Genomic DNA, 21463 nt, shown 5'->3' on the forward strand with positions numbered 1-21463 from the left:
TTCTTGAGATCATATTTCTAGGATACATTGAACACTTAGGCATGTCTTTCTATAAAAAATTTTGTCAGGTAGCTTGCTGCCCATTAACTCATTGTTTTCCTCCATCTTTTGGACTTATTATACCCCATCTATTTCATTTCACAGACTGGATAACTGGAGCATAGGGAATGTATAGGAAAAGAAGAACTAGGTTAGGAGACACAGCTCAGGTTTCTCATTCCTAACCCTCCCTGCCCTGATGACCCTAGCTTCTGGGGGGGTGGGGGTGGTTGAGTCTTCCCCAGTTCTCAGGTCAACTTTGCTTTATGGAAGGAAAAGTGTGAGCCACTTCCTGCCCCCCACCAAAATTTGCTGGGAAGTGAGTGGATTCGGCCATTGCGTTGTCTCTTTCCTACCCATCTGGGCAGCCATAGCTCTGGAAAGGACTCTCATTCAAGAGCCAGGGCTTGGTCCTTCCTTACCCCCTTCCAGATTGTTGATTTTAAGTTCATTCATTTGTTATACATATATTCATTAAGCTCTTATACCCTGTGCTGGGGCCTGGGGCTATGAGCACTAAGAAGACAGATAGAGGTTTTACTGTCATGGAATATTTAGTCCAGAGTGGAAGATACTAAATAACACCCAGAATGTGTTTTGTCTGGCTTCTAGGGGTTAACAATGACTTTGTGGCCCTTTTTTCAAAATGGAAAGTTTTCACATGAAAATCAGATTTCCAGTTTTCTCTTGAAAATTTTGGTAGATGCAGTACTGATAATTGGGTGGAGATGGTTAGGGGCACCCTTTTTAGACAGAAGATGGTCTCTACTTCTCAGTTTTTCTCCAGTTCCCCCATTCCCCAATATCTTTCGCCCAACACACAATACTCATTTATGTTACCTGATCTGTAGGCATTTGAGCTTGTGCCCTCATGCATAGCAAGCAGTTCCTATCACTGAACTTTGATATTGGTTCATGCCTCTCAAGCCCTGTTCTTGTAACTAGAGACATAATGGCCCTACTGTTGAACACACGGACTTTGGGGCCAAAGAGAGCAGGTGTCTCAAGTCCTGGCTCCATTGCTAATTAGCTGTGCATCCTTGAACAAATGATTAAATATTGTTGAACCTCAGTTTCTTCATCTGTAAAGTGGAACCAATAGCACTTTGCTGGAAATCTGTGAGGGTAAGATTAAGTAATGTTTATAAAGTTCACAGCACATGGAGGGCACAGTCATTACCTTTCCACCAGCCTCTAGGATACTGTGTGTGTGTAGTTTGAGATACTATTTCCACCATTCCCCAAACTGCCAACACAATCTGATATGTTTCGAATCCCTGAAGCTCACCTCTGATGAACCCTGCAGAAGCAGAATTATTATCATTTCTTAAAATCTGTATTCTTTTATTAAGCCCCACATGTCTACAAATCTGTTGTTTCTTTTAAGCTCTAACTAATAAAACCCCACCAGAGCCAGAGACCACAGGCTTCTTAATTAAGAGTTGGGGGGGGGGCACCGAGGTGGCTCATTCAGTTAAGTGTCCGTCTCTTGATGTCCGCTCAGGTCGTGATCTCATGGTTGTGAGGTTGAGCTCTACATTGGCTCCACACAGAGTGCAGAGCCTGCTTGGAATTCTCTCTTTCTCTCTCTCTCTCTCTCTCTCTCTCTCTCTCGGAATAAATAAACTTAAAAAAAAAGTTGGTAGTGGAAAGTAACATGGGGAAGATGAGAGGGTTTTTTGCCTTTCTTTCTTTCTTTCTTTCTTTTTTTCTTTCTTTTCTTTTCTTTTCTTTTCTTTTCTTTTCTTTTCTTTTCTTTTTTTTCAGTATAGTGCAGATAAAATCTGATGACTAAGAACATCCATATGTTCTTATGAACATTCCATATACTAGGAATACAGGTCCTTGTATAAGAAGTCAAGCTTGAAACCACTCTGTTCTGAATTTTATAACCACAAAACAGTGTTCTTCAAGGTTGCCTATAAAGAACTCCCTTGGAAATATGAGAATTTCAGAAGTTATGCTAAAGCCTTAGTCATAAATCGGTTGTCATGGTAACCATGCCCCCATTGGGCTCTGAGACAACCGAGTGTATCTAAAAGAGTCTTGGACTTCTTTGTTGGATGGAGCTCAACTGTCTATACCTGACTCTTTTCACTTTGGGCCCAAGGAAAACTTATTATTCCAGATAATCTGGAATATTCTTGTTTTTGTTTGTTTCTTTTTGAGAGAGAGACAGAGAAAGAGAGAGAGAGCACAGGCGTGAGTGCTGGGGAGGGGAAGAGGTGGGGGAGGGAGAGGGGCTGCCATGTGCCTTGACCTGGTGAGTCTTGAGATTTGATAACAGGCATTGTTATCAAATGCCTCTGACCCTCTCAGAGCTGCTTCTTTCACATCTTCTTCCCAAAGAACTTCCCTTTAGCCTCTTTGGCTTTGTCTCACATTTGATTCCTCTGAGCCTACAGTGGACAACGTTCTCCCTAACTCTGCATTAACTGCTAGGCAAGTACAAGGATGCACTTCGTTGGCTCTGAAGTACCTCCCAGCCCCGTTGCCTCCCAAGTTGAAGAACAACTGTGGGGTTGTTAAAAAGTGAACCCACTCAAAATTTTGGATACACTATTGGTAATAAGGAAAAGCCTAATGGAATTTCAGGGCATTGGACCCCTGGCAAGGAACGGCTCTGAAAGGATGAGTCAGAAAGGAAGTTCTCATCCAGAACTACAGGCTTTCCTCCCCCACCAGTCTCCCTCAGTTCTCTCCATATGTCAAAGAGGAGTTCTTAGCCAGGGCAGGTGATCAGTTTCACTGATAATCGCTAGTAATATTCACCAAACTCTAACTACCTAAACTAGGCATTTTGTTTAGTGTTTATAAGCCCCCCTAATAACTCCATGAAGAGAGTGCCATTTTTTATCCCAGCCTTGTAAATGAGGAAAGAGAGGTTTAGAGATGTTGCATAACTTGGCCAAAGTCGCTTAGTTGTTAGTAAGGAACAGAACTTAACCTGGACACTCTGGCCAGGCCTGTGTCATTCACCACTGGGGTCCCTCAGACAGTGCTGGGGTTTTTGTAGAGCAGAACTCATTTGGTTCTTTTCCTGTCTTATGACTCAGTGGACATATGGCTCTGCCTGGCTAGTACCGATATTCCCCTTGGGTACAAAAAGGATGTCATCCCCTATACATGTGATGTTTAGATAGCTCCAGGAGGTTGCAGACAGGGAGGTTTTATTGCATCACACAGGAAGCAGCACAGAGCTAATGACTTCTTAGCATGCAGAACAGTGTTTTTAGGAAAGATTTTGTTGACTGTTGTTTTCATGCCATGAGCCTTGGGCTTTGGTCTTTCTAGAACCCTTCCTATCATAGGATCTCACACCAAGAGAAGAAGGCATTCGTCTAGCAAGCATGGGTAGGTCCTGCTGGCCTTTAGGTTGAGTTTGCTTTTGGGGAAAATGAACCACTTCAGGTCCTCACACTGCACGGAGATAGTTGGTAATAATAGACATGGGGAAAGCTAGAGCTATAGATGTGGTTGTTGGAGATTGTTCTTAGAATATGTACTTTGAGGGAAAACAGGCAGTGAGATAGGGGAACCCTGGAAGTTAGTGTAAGACTCCTCACTGTCTGGGACAGACAACCTGGGGGTGGGACACATGGGGAAAAAGAGAGAGAGCTGTGGATGTGGTAGGTTACAGATGCTGAGAATGAGTCTATACTGCGCCCTTCAGGAGATGGCATCTATATCTCTTCCCCTGGGATCTGGGTGGATTTGTGATGGCTTAACTAATGGAATAGGGCCAAAGTGATGTGTGCGGGTCCAGGCTTCAAGAGACTTGCAGCTTCTTCTTCCTGTCACTTGTCACTCTTAGAACTCTGCTGCCATGTTGTGAGGAGGTCTAAGCAGCCCTGAGTAAAAGCCTATATGTAAAGGAACCAAAACCCCTGACCTTGCTGCTGACAGCCAGTACCAACTCGCCAGCCATGTGAATGTGCCATCTTGCAAGTGGATGTCTAGCCCATTAGCTGCCCCAGCTGCAAATCCATGAAGAAAAGAAGCCACTCAATTTTGGGGTGGTTGTTATAGAGCAGTCTATAGCCAGAACAGTGGGTAACAGTGGAGGGAATCATTCATTTCCTAGTGTGGAGGGATTGGAATTAACATTAAATCAGTTGTACTTGGACGTGTGTGTGCACGTGTGTGTATATGCATGTGTGCAGATACACAGGTATGTACAGGTGCTCTTAGACTAACACCCGTGCCAGTGGTGTGGAGTTGATGCCATTGAGCGTGGTCAGTCATTCCCACAGAAGCCACACGTGGACCCAACTGAAAATGGAAGATAAAGAAGTAACATTAAACAGAATAATAAGGATGACCAATAATCGTTCCCAAGTGTAGTGTCCAGAGGGGGCAGTGAAGGCGTGTACCCTTCTTTATCTATCCCTGACCTACCCGCCCTGAAGTAGGGTCTGCAACATGGTTTATTCCCATCTCAGAGAAAGAACATTCTTGTTGTGTTAGCGAGGTTTTGATACATCATTTTTTAGAAAGGAGAGGGTCAATCTTGTCACACTAGCAGGGGAGATTCACATAAAGTCTCTGACATGTGTTGAACTCACTTAAGGACCAAACCACCAAACTCTGTGGTAATGAGGACATAGTAACCTTGCAGCCATCCTTGAAAACCAGCCGGGTTCTGTCATTCCGAAGCTGGATTTTTCTCCCATCCCCTCAAGAGCTTTTATGATTCCTCATTTTCCTTTGGAGACCACAGCATCATTTTCCTTTCTCTTTCTTCTACGTGAGAGACAGCCACAAGGCATGATGGTGCAGCTTAGATAATGTGAGTAAATAAAAAATTTTAAAAATATTGAGCAATATTCTCTCAGCATGTAAGTCCCAGTTTGGGAAAAAATTAGGTCCTTTTGGAAACTGCCTTAACTCTTTGGGGTCTCCGCGGTACCATTCTGTAAATGATTGCCTCTGTGCATCAAACAGCACCCCAGTGGCCTGAAAGAGTTAACGTGGCCTCCAGAAGTGCCCTTTGTGGTCCCAGGAAGGAGTCTGAGCCTTGGGAGAATCTGGCTGAGCATACAATTACTGTTCAGCTCACAGTGGCCCAATTTACTTTATTGTGGAGTGCCTGCAGGAATCCCACTGCTTGAGACGATCTAGATGCTTCTGAGTCAACTGCCTGCAAATTGGTCTTTGAGGGGTTTGCCAGTGCAGGGAAAGAGGCACAGGAATCTGTTAGGAAGACATCATAGCAGAGTTCTCAGTCCTGGGGAGGAAATAATCTTATAAGAAATTCTCAGCCAAAAGGACTGATTCTTTCTTTCCAGGGATTCAAGTTTCCAGGTGATAGCTGGTTTCCAGGTGGTAGCCATAAATTTCTTAGACATGGACATGCTACTTGCGTGTGAGTGAGATAACTCAACTCTTCACTCTGCTGCTTACCTGATTCTCTGGGCTTACTCTCCTGCCTCAGTCTTAGTTTCTATAAAGCGGGAGTAATCATAACAGCACCAATCTCGAAGGGTTGTTGTAAGGATTAATGAAAACAAGGCGAGTAAGTGCTAGGCTCAGCACTTGGCACAAAACCAGCATGCGATACATTCGCCCCTCAATCTGCATATTGTGGATTTGATACTCATGTGCTCACTTATCAAATATTTGCTGAAGGTCTACTGTGTGCAGTAGTGTTTAACATTCACCTAGCATGTTTGTAGTTTGAGCAAAGTTCTGATGGACTTCTCTTTTAGTTACAAAGGAAAGGGGCAACTCTGTCCATTTATAGGGCAGAAACAAAAAAATTTCAGGTGCAAAAAGTTGTCCATATATGGATATTTATATCCACATATAAATATCCATGTACTCATTACCCATAGAAGAGAAATAAAACATTTCAGATAATCTAAAGCCACCTATGCATGCATTCTAGAGCTCATTCCCCTTCTGCCCTTTCCTAGTGGAAACCCACATCCTGCTGAGTTATTCCCTGTGGGGGGATTTATGTATATATATTTTATATAATATATATTATATATATTATATATTTATATTTATATAATTTATATATAAATATATATAAATATATATATATAAATATATATAAAAAATATATAAATATATATATATAAAGTGTGTGTGTGTATATATACATATATACACACCTATATATATTATATATACATATAAACATTATATATAATATATATACACACACCTATTGAGTATATTATATGGATACAGTATGTGTTACACATATCCAAGTATATATCCAATATATATCCAAATTACACAATGATATGAATACATTTTAATAATCCTAAGTGATATTAGTGTGAAATTTATATGTAAACTCACAGGTTTTTCTAGACTCAGATTGTAATGTACTTTTGCAACTTGCTTTTTCCACTCAACATTGTATTTCTGGATCTATCCATATTGATACATGTAGCTCTGTTTCTTTTTCGGTTCTATGTAATACCCTTACATACATAGGCCATACATTATTCATTCATTGCCCTATTGATGAACATTCATTTTTTCCGGTGTTACACAATCACAAATAAAGTGCATAACATTTTGTGTTCATGTCTCCTTGTACACATGTGCCAACATTTCTATAAGGAATATACTTAGGAAGGAAATGCTGGGTCATAGGATGTGTCCCCCTCTAACTTTACTGGACTGGGTTAAGTACTTTTCAAAGGGACTTTTTGCAAACTGTGCTCCATCAGTAGAGCATGGGGGTTTCCTGGTCACTTAACTTTCCCCACAACTGTCATTGTCAGGCTTTACATGTTCACCAACCTGAAAAGTAGGACTACCTCACTGTAGTTTTAATTTGCATTTTCCTGGTTCTTAGTAATTCACTATTGATTGTATCTTTTATAAGTTTCTTGTTTCATCTGCCTGTTTAACAAATTAGGGTTTTTAAAATAAATTTGTAGGGATACTATTTTTTTGTCAGTTATATGCATTGCAAATATTTTTTCTCAATCTGTGTCTTGCTTCCTTTGTATGTAACGTCTTTTAGTATAGAAAAAATTTCTAAAAGGTTTTTACTTTTTGATAAAAATAGAATCTACAGCAAGGAGGCACATTTCCCTCTGGGATTTTGATGCTTTCTTCACCTTTTCTAGAAGGAGGATCTCAGCTGAAAAAAAACTCAGTCACAGCTTTGGGCAGGGATATAATTTAATGTGGCTGGCCAGTGGGAGCAGTAGTGGATGGCAGTCCAACAAAAGTGTATTTTGTTGAGGCCACTAATTGCCAGGAACGCACCCAGCAGCCTCCCTTCCTGAAAAGGTGGGAAACCGGGAAGGGCGAAGTTGCCAGGAACTCAAGTCCTATGCCAAGAATAGTCACTCCACTCTGACTGTTGGTCTGGAGAGAGCTCTCCTCATCCTGGGACTGGTAAACTCCGCCTGTGACAACACAATAGAACAAAGGAGAAGATTCTAAGGAAAAGCAGATGGGGAGAGAATTCTGGGCATCCCAGGTGGAATTTTAAAATTAATGACTTCTATTAAATAGTATCCTAACCAATAAAAGAAAAAGTCCAAGGCAAAAGATGACCAGATAGGATGGTAATAGAGAAGGAACAGAGAAGAAAGAATTGTAAAGAATTAAAAAACAAAAAGAAAAAGATTAAAAATGGCAACAGCCAGTTGGACTTGAAAGAACTTCCTAAGCCTGGGACTAAAGCCAGAAAACAAAGCAGTAGATTGAGAAATTTCATTTCATGTGAACTTCAACTTTCTGTAGAGCAAAACCAAATAATACCAAATTAAAAGACAAAATCATAAATTTGAAAAACTCATGAGACTATTATGGACCAAGGATTAACATTTTTTATATGTAAAGAGTTGTTTTTTAAATAAATAATTAATAGAATAATAGGCTAAGAGTAAAAGCAGGCAATTCAAGAAGCATTAAAAGTCTTCATTTACTTTAGTAGTCACAGGACTTCTACTGAGATGAGATATTTTTTTCTTCTGTAAATTTTCTCACTTAAAATGAAAAAGTATGACAGTGCCCAATGGGTGAAGAGAAACTAGTCCTCTCCCATGGAGCCTCTGGAGAGGATAATCGGGTAAAGTTTTTCTGGGGAATGAGTTGGTAATGTTCACCAAAACACTGAAAAAAAAAATAAATAGAAAGCACACGCTTGCAACTTGTAATCCCACTCTTTAGAATTTGTTGAAGGAAGTAATTGCATGACTAAACCTAAGATATCTACACCAGGTCTGAGAAACATGAAACATGCAAGAGGAGAACCAGCGAGATGTAGCATTTGATGGGCTAAGGCACATGAGGGAGAGGGGGCCCAGGAAATTAACCTTAGAATTTCCCATGAGGGCAACTGGGTGCTTGGTAGAACTATTCACTGAGACAGGATGCAGCGGATTTGGGAGGAAGGCAATGGATTCAATTATGTGTATTTGACATTTCAAGAGCACAAATTCAGGGGCGGACACCCAGTGTCCAGTTGGATATGGGTCTGGAGCTCAATGGAAGTTGAAGAATTCATAGCAACTAGGTAGGGATAGAATGGAAGCTGTTAGGGTAGGTGATTCAGTGACTTTTGGGCTACACCTGGGACAGCGAGTCGACTCGTTGGTTTGGGCTGGCAGGGAGAGAGGCAAGGTGATTCTCATGCCTTGCTTTGTAGCTTTGACATCTCTGATGGAATCTTTTTGATTGCACTTCAGGCCTGGGAAAACTCTGTGGGGATCATCTCCTTTCCTAGTCTCCAAAGCCTAGCAGAAGATATTTCTAACCAGCTTGCCCAAGAAATACAGAAGGCACTTGTGGGAAAGCCTGCAGGTAAGAGAACACTTTATGGAGACAAAACACCCCTGCATATTCCTTCCGGGACTTCTGCAAAGCCACTCTCTGCTTTTCTAATGGAGTAGGAGTGGTGCCTTCCAGAGAACCCCACAGGCTCATTTCTGCCACTGAGGATGTTGGGAATGAAGGGAAAGGCCAGCAGAGGAGGGAAGGGGGGCCAGCAGAGCCCTGCTGCTCTTGGAAGGGACACACACACACACACACACACACAGGACCAGGGTCTCTGGGACAGGGTGCTAGCAAAAAGGTGACACCCAAGTGTTCAGTCCCCTAAGGATGCTAAGGCACCTCTCACGGGGAAGGAGGCCAAGTGGAGGGAGAGCTGGGTGGGCAGGTCACCGCACTGCCCGCTGGTGACACGTTCTCCCCTTCATGTGCTGTTGCCAGAGCAAGCGAGGGAGGCAGCGGGGCAGTTGCTGCGGTGGAAAGGGGATGTGGATCAGGATGGCTACCTGCTCCTGAAGTCGGTGTATGTGCTCACGGGGACAAACTCGGTAAGTTCCAGGTCCCACGGAACCCAGCTTGGGAGCTCCTCATCCATGTCCCGCGGAAGTCCCAGCAAAGGGCAGGGACGCATCTCGAGTGTCTTTTCCCCCATGATACTGATTTGTCATTTCTCCTGCCATAATTCCCTTCTGATACAGGACATGGGAACGTTAGCATCTGAAATCCACATTTGAATGCTGTTTTTTCCATTGACGGGCTGTGTGTAACTTTGGGAAAATTGTGTCATCTTTCGTGGCTCTGTTGTGTGGCTAATTTTAGGACCGGGGATAATGCCTTCGTTTTCTGATTTAGGGTCAGGGCAGGGATTAACAACGGCCAATGTGTATGGACCGTTTTCCGTGTCGGGGCAAGGCTAGTGTGTCCTGCAGGTCAATAAATCCTCCCCCAAGCCCTCTGAGTCAGATTACGAAGCCACATTAGTTAGCACCCTCTGTGACTGATGTCTGACTCCAGAGGCCGTGTTCTGAGCCACTGCTCTTTACTGCCATCTGCTAAGCTCAGACGGAGGGAGTCCACCTTAAGCACCTGTTCCATGCCTTCCTGGAGATGATACCCACATGAGGCTGGCTTCTCTTTCTTCCCTTCCCACCGGTGCCCCATCCTGGTTGTGTACGTGTCCTCCACCGTGAAGCTGGGGGCCTGGTGCTTCCCTGCGAGTGGATTGCTGATGGCTGGCGTCCTCTTAGGCAGAAGCAGTCCCCGGCAGCTGTGGCTATCAGCAGAAATGGCCAGAGGTCCCGGGCAGGGCAGACCCAGAGACTCATTTGTCTGGTGAGAGTGCCCACCACGTGCCAGTGCTCAGCATCAGGAACAAGAGGGAGCCACATAGGGGCACGGCCACCCCGAGGCTAACAGTGAACACAGATATCAGCCGGGCATCTGAAACAGTGCACGGAGGTGTGAGAGGAGCTCAGTGTGCAGTTGTTACCTGCAGGGAAGATCATGTGACCTTTCCTCTGCCTGCACTGCCTGGACCTCCATCAGCACGGCAGCCTGAAGCCCAGAGAAGGAGCTTTTCTGCCCTCCAGGGAAGGACTATTTACAGTCCGGTAGTAAAAATTAACCTAAAGGGCTTGTTTTCCACTGTGAGCAGCCAGCCCTAAAAGCAATAAGACAAATAGGCAATTGGCTTTCAGCGGAGCCAGTGCGGCATGGAGGACAGGGGAGCCACCCTGAGCAGGGTCACAGCAGAGCCAGGTATCAATTACAGGGGCCGACGTTACGCTGCACTGGAAGCTTTTAGCGGGGAGGGTAGGACCAACCGCCTGCATTATATTCCTGGTTCCGGCCCAGACTGTGCATTCTTCCTCTACCTTTTTCTCAGTTTGCCACCATATCTGTCACATTAGTCACTTGGGCGGGAAATTGGGTGGACAGTATGCTTCAGATTAATGCCGCACCTGCTCCCACGCACACAATTCCATACATGCGCGGAGGTTGTAGCTAATCCGGAGGCAACTACCCAAATCAGTAGTGTGATCACTTAGGAAAGCCCTTGTTTTCTGCTCTGCACCTGTCCCTCCCTCCCTTCCTCCTCTCCTTCCTTCGTGTTGTTTGTCTTACAAAAGATGCCGTGTTTATCGAGCACCTAGTGTATACTTCACAGAAACATAATCTTCACAGCCACTCTGGGTGGGTCCTGTGATTGTCCCCATTCTTACGTGAGAGTGCATTGCCCACAGAGAGGACATGATTTACCCGTCTTCCTGGCTAAAAGACCATGCCGCTCTGGGTTGGAAGAGTGCTCCCCTGGGTCTGTGGCTGTGGGTCACGTCTGCTCTTCTCTTGCAGGAGACGCTGGGCACAGTCGCTGCATCCGGGCTTCCACCCCTGCTCCTGAAGTGCCTTTACCTCTTCTTTGTCTTTCCTCTGGAAAAGGAGGAGGTTTTAGAGAATGATGTTCAAGTTCAGAGGATGTTTGTGCAGGTGAGTCAGAGGAAGGCTCCACACCCCTGGGCCGAGACCCCGCTCTGCTTCTTGGAGGTGTCTCCGTCCTTCTTGGCCCTAGTCCTGAAGCCCCTCTGTCCTCCTGGAGAGCCAGCTCATCTGTCGACCCCCACGCTCTCTGCAAATGCCAGGATCTTGTGCATTTGGAAAATGTCTGTTCTCCCCTTTCCATCTCATTTCATCCCTGTGTCGCTATTTCTGTCGTTCTCCCCCAGAAGAGTGTGCTGCTCCTCTTCCTCGTCCACTTGGCCCCAGCAGCTTCCTCCAGGCTGTGTTCCTGAGTCCTGCCCGCCCCTCCCCAGCATCTGGAACCTCCTGTCTCTGGCCCCTGCCTCCTCGGAGGGCAAGCATGGCAACCGCACTTGCATAATTGCAGCCAACATTTTCTAAGTCCTTCCCTGTACCCACCTGTGCCATAGCCTCACATCTGTCCCCTCCCTGATCCCTCTCTTCCATCCCAGGATGTGTGTAGTATTACAATTCTGATTCCATGCAAACTAGCGCCTGAGGAGTAAACATGGCTCTGGGGTCAGAGAGGTAGTCGGTGGGTGGGGGGCGGGGCTGGGATTGGGACCCTGGGAATCTGGCTGCCAAGACCATTTTATGAGGCCACCTCCTTCCCCCTCCCAGAAGTGATCTCAGGCCACTAAGCATCAAATGCAATTTCCTGGTGTCCTTCCCCATTTTTTCTATCCTCTCTGACTACCAGCGGTAGCTTTTAACATAACTTCTTACTCCTTTCCTGGCCCTTACTGACCAGCTCTGCTTTCTCAGCTCCCAGGATGCTGTATTCTCCAGAAAACTCCTCCTGCCTCTCTGGAGGAAGACACCTTGGGAGGAGGGTAAGGAGGGCCATAAGTCCTACTCATCTTTGTGTGGCCAGTGCCTCAGGCAGTGGGTCACAGAGCAGGTGATTTTGTGAATTTCCAAATGCATTTGTGCATTGTAAATGTGCGCTCACATGAATATCCATTTTAGACTCATTCTCAAGCGAGAGTTCTCATTACCAGAGGTTATGTCACAAGCTTACTTATGGTGGGTTATCCCTTAAGCTGCATTTGCTGGAAACTCAGGCATCGTTTATCCGTATATAAACCATATTCTAAGTGGTGGCCAGGTTGTGGTACTGGGTGCTTTGACAAGTCTTTACCACGTGGCTTTCAGTGTCCCGCAGGGAACTGGCGCAGCCCTGCCTTCATGGTTCTGCCCCTGAAAGGGTAGAATGCGAGCCGCGGGGCATGTCTGTATTCCTTAGGGTTTTCCTTATTTCATTCTGCAAAATATATGAGCTCCTCCCACATACTCCTCTGTGCCAGACTGCTGGTTCCAGCAGCAAGCATAGTACCAGAGGTGACAGAAAATTGGGGAAGCCAAACAAGGGAGATAATCACGTAATTAGAGAGCTGTGTCCGTTTTTTTAAGTGCTCTGAAGGCAAAGTGAAAAGTGTGCTGGGAAATGAGGACAAAGGGACCTGATTTATAGGAGAGCATAAAAGAAGACCGTTCTGAGGAAATGGCACTGAAACAGGAGCTGAAAGTTGGAGTGCAGATGTGAAGGGGCGGGGGGAGAGGGGATAGGCGCAGAAATGGCCATCCAAGCCAAGGGTCACATGGCCATGGCTACTGTTGGGAAGGTCAGCAGGTGGGGTCTGGAGGCTGGCTCTATGACTGTTCAGCTTGGACTCTGTCCCTATGCTTAGAAGGGGCTGATGGATTCAGATGGAAGCAGCTTTCCATATATGTCAAACTTGAAGGAGATCCGGTTAGACCACCAAGAGCCAAAGGGAGGGCTGCACACAATCACGTCAGGGAGGAGGCAGGGCTCGTCTGTGCAGAACTCTGTGAGCCATGATTCACCCTAAGTGGCGGGAAGGTACTGGAAGTCCCTCTGGCAGCCATAGAAAGGCTGGATGGGTGGGCGCACAGGGTCCAGATAGGAAGTTAGAGATCAGTCTCATAATCTTATGAGAAGTAGAGTTTGACTGCCAACCAGGGATCTGGGAACACATCTCTTTTTAAATAACACTGGGTTCTGTTAATCCTATCCTTTAACCTTTGATGGCATCTTTTCCCTGCGTGTCTATGTAGAAGGACACCTCTCTAAGTCAAATGCTTCTCTGTTTTTCTGGTTACTCACATAGGATTAGGAGTGCAGACTTTAGCCCAAGCTCTGTCACCCTTTTCTGGGGGCACCACTGACCATGCTGTTCTGGGGCAGAAGGTGACCCATACGAACCATCCTTGGCACTGAGACATACCCTCAGAGCTCTGGAAAACAAGGGAAGATATCTGTTACTTACAGGAAGGAGGCTTCCTAACTAGGCATCTGTTTTGTTTTTTTTTTTTTCTTCCCCAGATGTTGCTGAACATTTGCAGTGAGTCTCAGGGGCTGGAGAGACTTCTGTCAGGAAATGAGCTCCAATCTCTAGTGATTGCCACTACCTGTCTTTGGGAGCACAGCTGCTGCTTTTGGAAGGAGCCCACCTTCTGTGTGCTGAGGGCAATCTCCAAGGCCCAGCACCTTGGCATCATTGAATACCTGCAGGGTATGACCCCAGGAGACCAGGGGTGGGATACGGGCCAACTTTCTACAATGAGACCCTGGAACCAAAAAAGAGATGAACAAACAGGGTCTTCACGGAAGCCCACCTATGCCCAGTAGACGACTCTTTGCTTGGTTTCCTTCGTGAAAGTGCTTTTATTATTTATGTTGGTGCTCCACTGGAGGAGGGAAGGAAAGGGGAACTCATTTACTCTCAAACAGACACACAGCAGATAATTTGTATATTATATCCTCGGTCTCTTTGAGATGGACATTAATGCCATTTTGATGATGGGGAAAACGGAGACTGAGAGTAGTTCAAGAACTTGCCTAGGTCCCCAGCTCACAAACAGGAGGAGACAAACATCCTAAGCCTGGAGATGCCCGATCTCCTTTCGGCTCTGCTCTGGGCAGCATATGCAGGGGTTAAGGCCATAGATACCGGAGCCAGAAGCTGGGGTGTGGACTCCAGCTCTGTCCACCTGTTCTCATGGTGGAGTGACCTCGGGCACGTACGTGCCTGTGTGCCTCAGTTCTTTTATCTGTAAAATGGGAATAGCAACCCCTTGCCCTGTGATCTGCCTTCTTTCTGGGGTGTCCCATAACAGACGGCATCACCTGGTGACAGCTGAGCAGGTTCAGCAAGCCCACCGCCCTCTTGTAACTGAGCCCAGGACCAAAAGTCAGCCCCAGTTTAGGGATTCGGGGCTCCCAGTGAGGCCAGGGCCTAGTGGCAATGACCCTGAGCTGAGCTGGTCCTGAGAGGCTCAGCAGCCCGGGTACCCCCCATAGGCTTGAGCCAGAGACCCCTGAGGAAAAGCTGTGTGTCTTGATGACAGGGCTCTCTCACTGTGTCATTATTGTTAGCCGTCCAAGACAATAACTAGAAAAGAAAATTCCCACCTCAGTGGGGAGCCTGCTGCCTGGAGCACTGTGCCCAGGACCCCCTTAGGGGACTGGGTGGTCTCCATGGGCGTACAGGCTGAGGAGAAGGTCTGGAATAAGGGCTGGCCTGGCAGTTAGCTGCCAAGCCCATGGCTCTTAGGGCTGCCTTGCCCGGCATGAGGACTCTGGGGCGTGTCTGAAGCCTTGCGGCTGAGGGACAGAGCATGTGCTGTCTCAAGTTCTCATAGACACTTTTCCTGATCCACCGGCATGGCTTTCCTGGTACTCAGAAGAGGCTTCTTCCAGTGAAAGAGTCCTAAAAACAGTGATCCATCAAAATGCAAATCCAATGACATCTCTCTTCCGACTCAGATCTTCCCTTGACTTCTCACAGCTCTGGGAAACCAGCAAGTTCCAAGGCCAGGGCCACAAATGAGCTGGCCCTGTCTTCCTCCTCCTCCCTGGTGGCCTGCACTTCTGGGTGCCAACCCCCTGGACATATTAGTAGCTGAAACCCACTGTCCTTTTGCCCCTCACCTTCTTACATATTGATAGATCCTTCCCTGAACTTTTTTTCAAGCTAATTTCTGCCCGTCTCCAGTGTTGCTTCCTTAAGAAGGTCTTTCTCAACGCCCAGGTCTTTCACCTTGTGTCCTATTACCTAATGGACCCAGTCCCTCCTGCATGCTGGGAATTAGGAGCAGAGCTAGGAGGCTTCCTTCCTCTTCCTGTTTTGTCTCCTCTCCATCTGGGTCTGCACAGTGTGGCTCTGCACAGACTTCACTGAAGAGCCAGATTTCTAGTCTAGAGGGGTAATTTGGATGAGAAGACTGAAGCCCCAAAAAGATGTGATTAAATGACAGTACCTTGAGGGCCTTCCTCCAAAGGGACACACAAGAATAAATGTCACAGTGTGACTGCAAGTGTCACACTGCACAGTCTGACAGTGTGGCTCACTGTCACAGTGTGGTGACACTTCCCACGGGGAAGACTTCTTGATTCAAGACCCAGCAGGAAAGGGCTTTGAATTAATTCTCATTTACATCTTGATATAGATAGTTTAACGGAGTGGGGGGAGAGAATGACCGTGGCAGAAAAGCTATTGCCTCCAAACTTAACAGGGTTGTTTTCCTCTGGCAGCCATGGATTGCATCAAACTCTCCCTTCAGAATCTCTCCAAGCTTGCAGACACGCTCCCTGCTCCCAAGGTGAGCGAGTCAGTGAGCCTCATCTTGGGCTTTGTGAAGGACTCCTATCCCGTCTCTTCGGCTCTGTTCCTAGAGTTTGAGAATGGGGAGGGCTACCCTCTTCTCCTCAAAGTGCTACTTCGGTAAGTGGTTGTACCTCGTGGGGAAGAAACTGCCAACGTCTAGGTCCTCAGTATCATTTGGGTTGCTTTGGAGGAAGCGATTTTGAAGCTTCTTCTGAAACACAGATTTCCATAGAGCATGACCAGAGAGACTCTTATTGCAAAAATAATTCAAGGTGCATCAGGATTTGAGAGCCACTGCCTTTGAGAACTGATGGGGATTGCAATAACAATTTTACCAAATTCATTGGATGGTATTATCACATGCACACCTGCTGGCTTGAACTGCTGAGGAGGCAGCAACCCTCAGAAGCAGCCGTCAACCAAGGACTGGCCGGAGATAATGGATAAATACCCAGTAAAGTTGTCCCTTGGGTGGGATATCTCTACCCTGCCTCCCAGAGCCCCCCAAAGGATTAAACTCCAGTTGTCCAAGAAGGTGCTTGCTCTATAATGCTCCTGTACTGGCTTCCTTCCTCTCCCTCTCTCAGGCCCTCTGCCCCGGTAGTATTTTTTGCTTCAATTCCCAAATAAACTACCTTTTCTCTCTCAAATACTTGACCATTGGAAACCCAAATGAAGACACCATTGATCTGGGTCAGGACTAATTTCCTCCGCTCTGCCTTGCCACATTGTATTCAGGTTGGGTCTAAGGAGTGGATGAGCCAAGAGATGGAAATCAAAGAAATTCCTTGATTGTTGCAACTTCTTCATTGCTCTTGGGGAAGCTGGTTAAGGGCAGGGCTACATGTATTCCCTTGTGCTTTGCTCTATGAATATGAGAAGCCCTTCTCGTGCATGGGATGTGGCTTACCACTGTGCTTCACAGACTTCACTGAAGCGCCAGATTTCTAGTCTAGAGGGGTAATTTGGATGAGAAGACTGAAGCCCCAAAAAGATGTGATTAAATGACAGTACCTTGAGGGCCTTCCTCCAAAGGGACACTAAGAATAAATGTTCCTATGGGGTTGCCACTCTTTACATTAGTCTGGACCATGACCAACTGGCTACTGCTCCCATGGAGGTCCATGTCATAGCAGTTCTTGAACATTTCTTTGGTTAAATGGGTGGTTGGTTTTCTCCAGACTTCTTGTAGAAGCCAGGAGGGGGGAAATGAGCCTACTCCAAGGAGTATCAGGAAGGACCCAGCTCAGCTCATTGTTTTTTTTTTTTCCTGCCTTACCTGAAATCATACTGCAAGCACGTTTGCTCTTGACATGACAGAGCTCGAGTAAGACTTGAGAGACAGAGAAACCCTTCTCCACAAGAAGAGAAAGCTGGCTCATCTACACTTAAGTAGCTAAAAATGCAACAATACTCCACCTTGACATAAGCATAAGGAAGTCTAATAAAGTTGGGTTACTTCCGAAGACATTTGCCTGCCCACTTGAAATATTAGATCTCCCATTTTGAGGGCGTCCCTGCTCTTCTTGTGCACGTGTCTTTTGGGGGTGGGTTTAGCCCTGCATCCTTGAGAGGAGCACCATGAGCAAACATGGCTGCCCTGTCCACAAAGTCCAGGGAGCTGGCCTCGTCTGTCCCTGCAGGTACGATGCACTGGCACAGAGCGAAGTGGATCCCCACTTGGAGGAGCTCCTCGAGCTGCTGGTGTGGCTGACGACCTGCGGGAGGTCAGAGCTGAAGGTGTTTGATAGCATCACCTACCCTCAGCTGGAAGGCTTCAAGTTCCATCATGAGGCTTCTGGTGGGTCATTTTGTGTTTCTGGGGGCCTGGCAGAGGCTGGCACTGTGCCCTGACAAATGCTACCCAGGTCTTTCCCTGACTCTTTGTGAAGAAACCAACACTTGGCACCTGTCAGTGCTTCTGTCACTCCTTTGCGGAGATTACCTATGGATTTAAAATCTCTCCTTTGTAGACATTTTTTAGGTGTCTTGGTGGGATTTAGAGGAAATTTTTGCTTAACAAAGGCAAAGACCCTCTTGAGTAATGGCGGGAGTAATGGTCTCCACCCCCGCCTCTGCCATGACTTATTCTGCAACATGGGCTTGTATACAAGGGCTGATGGCCCTGAAATAGCCACCCAGGCTCAGGGTCAGGCTTCCTCAGTTCTTTGAGACTGATTGATTGATTGATGAACTCTGTGCAGCAGCCATTCTGCCCCACGTGAGGCACCCGTGTGACCAGGCAGGTATCTGCTCCCTAAAATTTCTCTGTAGAGACTGTCACACATACGCTGAACCAGAATCTCCTCCATAACTGGCTGATCAATGCATCAGGCACAGTGGTGACACCAGGCAGGTGGGTCAGGTCTGTCTGGGTTAGTCAGGAAACCGTGCACAGAAGGCCCCATTCAAGGCTAAGAGTGAGTTGCCTAGATAGGAAGGAAGAGGAGAAAGTTTAAAGGCAGAAATTACTGCCTGGGGAGAGAAATGGTGACCACGAACATCTGGGGTCTGGGAAAATGACCAGAGTGTGAAGGCTGTAAGACTGTAGGGCCAGTTCAGGAAGGGCCTCTGGACAGAACTCCAGCAGATACATAGTGAAGTGTCTGGACCGGAGGTGAGTTTCAGAAACATCTCTGGGGGCTGAGGCAGAGAGGGTTGGAGGCAAGGAGTTCTCTGATGGAGTGAAAGGAGGGGATGGCTTCAGGAGATATCTTTATTTAACTACGTGTCTAGAAAAGATACTGACTTTGCTTAGTAATTTTTAACATCATTTTATTTATTTATTTATTTATTTATTTATTTATTTATTTATTATTTAAAGTTTTTAAAAATATTTATTTATTTTTGAAAGAAAGAGAGACAGAGTGTGAGTGGGGGAGGGGCAGAAAGAGAGGGAGACACAGAATCAGAAGCAGGCTCCCGGCTCTGAGCTGTCAGCACAGAGTCCGACGCGGGGCTTGAACCCACGGGCCGCGAGATCATGACCTGAGGCGAAGTCAGACGCTTAACCGACTGAGCCACCCAGCCACCCCTAAAAATTTTTTTAATATTTATTTATTTTTGAAAGAAAGAGAGACAGAGTGTGAGTGGGGGAGGGGCAGAGAGAGAGGGAGACACAGAATCAGAAGCAGGCTCCAGGCTCTGAGCCGTCAGCACAGAGCCTGACACGGGGCTCGAACTCACGAGTCTTGAGATCATGACCTGTGTCAAAGTCAGATGCTTAACTGAGCCACCCAGGCACCCCAACATCATTTGTTTTTAGCTGATTAAAACCAACCCTCCAGCCCACCCCTGCCCAATAACGCTAGACGTATCGCATAATTTTTAATGGTCTAGTAGCCATATTTTAAAAAAAATATGAAGAAATAGTTTCCTTTTCATAATGTAGTTTATTTAACCTAATATATCCAAACCATTGCCATTTCAATATGGGTCAATATAAATAGGTATTAATGGCATTTATTTTGGCCTTCTTTTCCTTGTGCTGTATCTTGGAAATCCAGTGTGTATTTTTACACGCATGGACCATCTCAGTTGAGTGGGCACATTTCCATTGCTTGGTGAGCCACTGCATCTTGGACAATGCAGTTCCAGCCTTGCTCACACTCTGGGCAGCTGGCTTTCCTGGACTTCCGATAGACATTTACCCACAGGAGCTAGAAAATAGAAACCGAATGGTATTTCCCAGTGCTAATGCCACCACATATTTCTAGGCACAGGCAGGAGAAATGACCTGCAGGGTTAACCCTCCTTTTGTCCCCAGGGGTGACCGTTAAGAATCTTCAGGCCTTCCAAGTCCTACAGAATGTTTTCCAAAAAGCCAGCAACCCTGTCCTCTGCACCAAGGTCCTGTCAGCCATCAGGACCATGTGGGTCTGGAACGCCCGCAACTTCTTCCTGCTGGAGTGGACCCTGCAGCCCATCTCGCAGTTCGTGGAGATTGTGCCCCTGAAGCCGGCCCCGGTGCAAAAGCAATTCTTCCAGCTGCTGGAGGCCCTGGTGTTCGAGCTGCATTATGTGCCCCATGAAATCCTGCGGAAGGTGCAGTGCTTGATCAAGGAGAGCCCCGAGTCACCCTGCGCCCTCGTGGCCCTGCAGAGTGTCCTCAGGATAGCCGGCAGGGACTTGCTTTTCACCGACATCTTCCGGGACTCGGGTCTCCTGGGTCTGCTGCTGGCCCAGCTGCGGAAGCGGGCCAAGATCCTGAGGAAGTCAGGTGACTCCCAAGAGCGTCGGGAGGGTTGGAGGGAACAGGCTGGGCGGGCGGGTGCCACTCCACCCCTCATCAACATAACAGAAAAAAGTGAGCATCCCCAGGTCACCTGGCAACATGAGGGTTGGAGAAGGTCCCTTGGGCATGTGGCTTCAAAGGGCAGGCGGCCTCTCTGTTTGCTATAACTGGACTGATCTTTCCCATGAAGAGGCCAGAGGGATAGGCGGAACTTTAAACACTCATGGGGCTGAGTCAGGTCTGATGAATTCTCAGCTGGCAGAGATATCTCCTGCACCGTCTGCTATGTAGATGTATGTAGATAGGGAGACACCAGGAAGCCAAGGGAATTCGGGGAGGCCTGGGGCCCCAGCAGGCAGAGGGTGAGGGACCTGTGTACATGTGGGCTCATCTGGTACAGGGCTTCCTTTCAGTGCTGTCAGGCCCCATGGTCTCCTGCTTAGAGCAGTGAACAGTGCTGTCCAGCTTCCCTCTCCAAGTCTCGTCCGGCTTTTGCGTGCCCTGCTGGGCTGTGCACCTGTGGCTCTTTGGCAACATCCCTTCACCCCTACCTTGGGCTCTCAACCTCAGCAGCCTCTGCTACCCCTATGGGTCTTCCGGGTGCCTTCTATCCAGGCGGGAGTGCTGGCCCAGGCTCTCTCACTGCCTAGCCACCCCCCATGCACACGCCCTGCTGGGGCCGGTCTGTGTGGTTTCTCCATAACCCCCACCTCCATCAACCTGCAGATAGGAGCCAGGGCATGGAAACTCCTTTCCCAGTTCTTCCTGGCTTTCCCTCACTCTGTTTGCACCTGCACCTCTGGGATTTCAGTTTGGAGGAGGGATTAGGACACTGAATCCAGCCACTTACTTCTCCCCACCTTATGGCCTTTTCTCCTACTGCACTGGCTGGGAGGGGCTGAGGGCCTTCTAGCCATTGGCTGCTTTTGGAACTGGGCTTCAGACTCAAGCTAAAGTCATCAGTCTGTCTGCTCCCCGGGCCTGTGTGATGGGAAGAAGCTGAGTGAGAGAGTGTGGGTGCTGGGACCAGACAGCCCTGGAGGGGGTGTTACTTATGAGCTGAGTGATCCTGAACAAGTTACTTCACCTCTCTGAGCCTGTTTCTTCCTCTGTTAAATGGGTGCAAAAATATCTACGTCCTAGGGATCTAGTAAGAATTAAGTGAAGAAATACTGAAAGGGTCTCACTGCTGTGTCTGGAGAAGAAATGCTCAAGTGCTCAAAAATGTTCATTAGTCTTAACCCTGTAGCTTCTCTGTTACTGCATCGAGGACTGAGATGGACAGGCACCT

At 47.0% G+C, this 21463-nt stretch overlaps 1 protein-coding gene across 11 annotated transcripts in view; it reads left to right on the forward strand.

Annotated features, from left to right (window-relative positions):
* Positions 1 to 21463, forward strand: part of WDFY4 (WDFY family member 4) — a 309530-nt gene that overhangs the window by 34402 nt on the left and 253665 nt on the right. For all 11 annotated transcript variants that reach the window (XM_042907733.1, XM_042907739.1, XM_042907736.1 and 8 more), the window contains 7 exons: positions 8706 to 8820; positions 9232 to 9338; positions 11143 to 11277; positions 13655 to 13844; positions 15866 to 16055; positions 17582 to 17739; positions 19705 to 20157. In XM_042907733.1, coding sequence (XP_042763667.1) covers positions 8706 to 8820; positions 9232 to 9338; positions 11143 to 11277; positions 13655 to 13844; positions 15866 to 16055; positions 17582 to 17739; positions 19705 to 20157 — 1348 coding nt within the window. The remainder of the gene's footprint in view (positions 1 to 8705; positions 8821 to 9231; positions 9339 to 11142; positions 11278 to 13654; positions 13845 to 15865; positions 16056 to 17581; positions 17740 to 19704; positions 20158 to 21463) is intronic.

The sequence above is a fragment of the Panthera leo genome, chromosome D2 (genome assembly GCF_018350215.1).
Source record: "Panthera leo isolate Ple1 chromosome D2, P.leo_Ple1_pat1.1, whole genome shotgun sequence".
NCBI lineage: Eukaryota > Metazoa > Chordata > Mammalia > Carnivora > Felidae > Panthera > Panthera leo.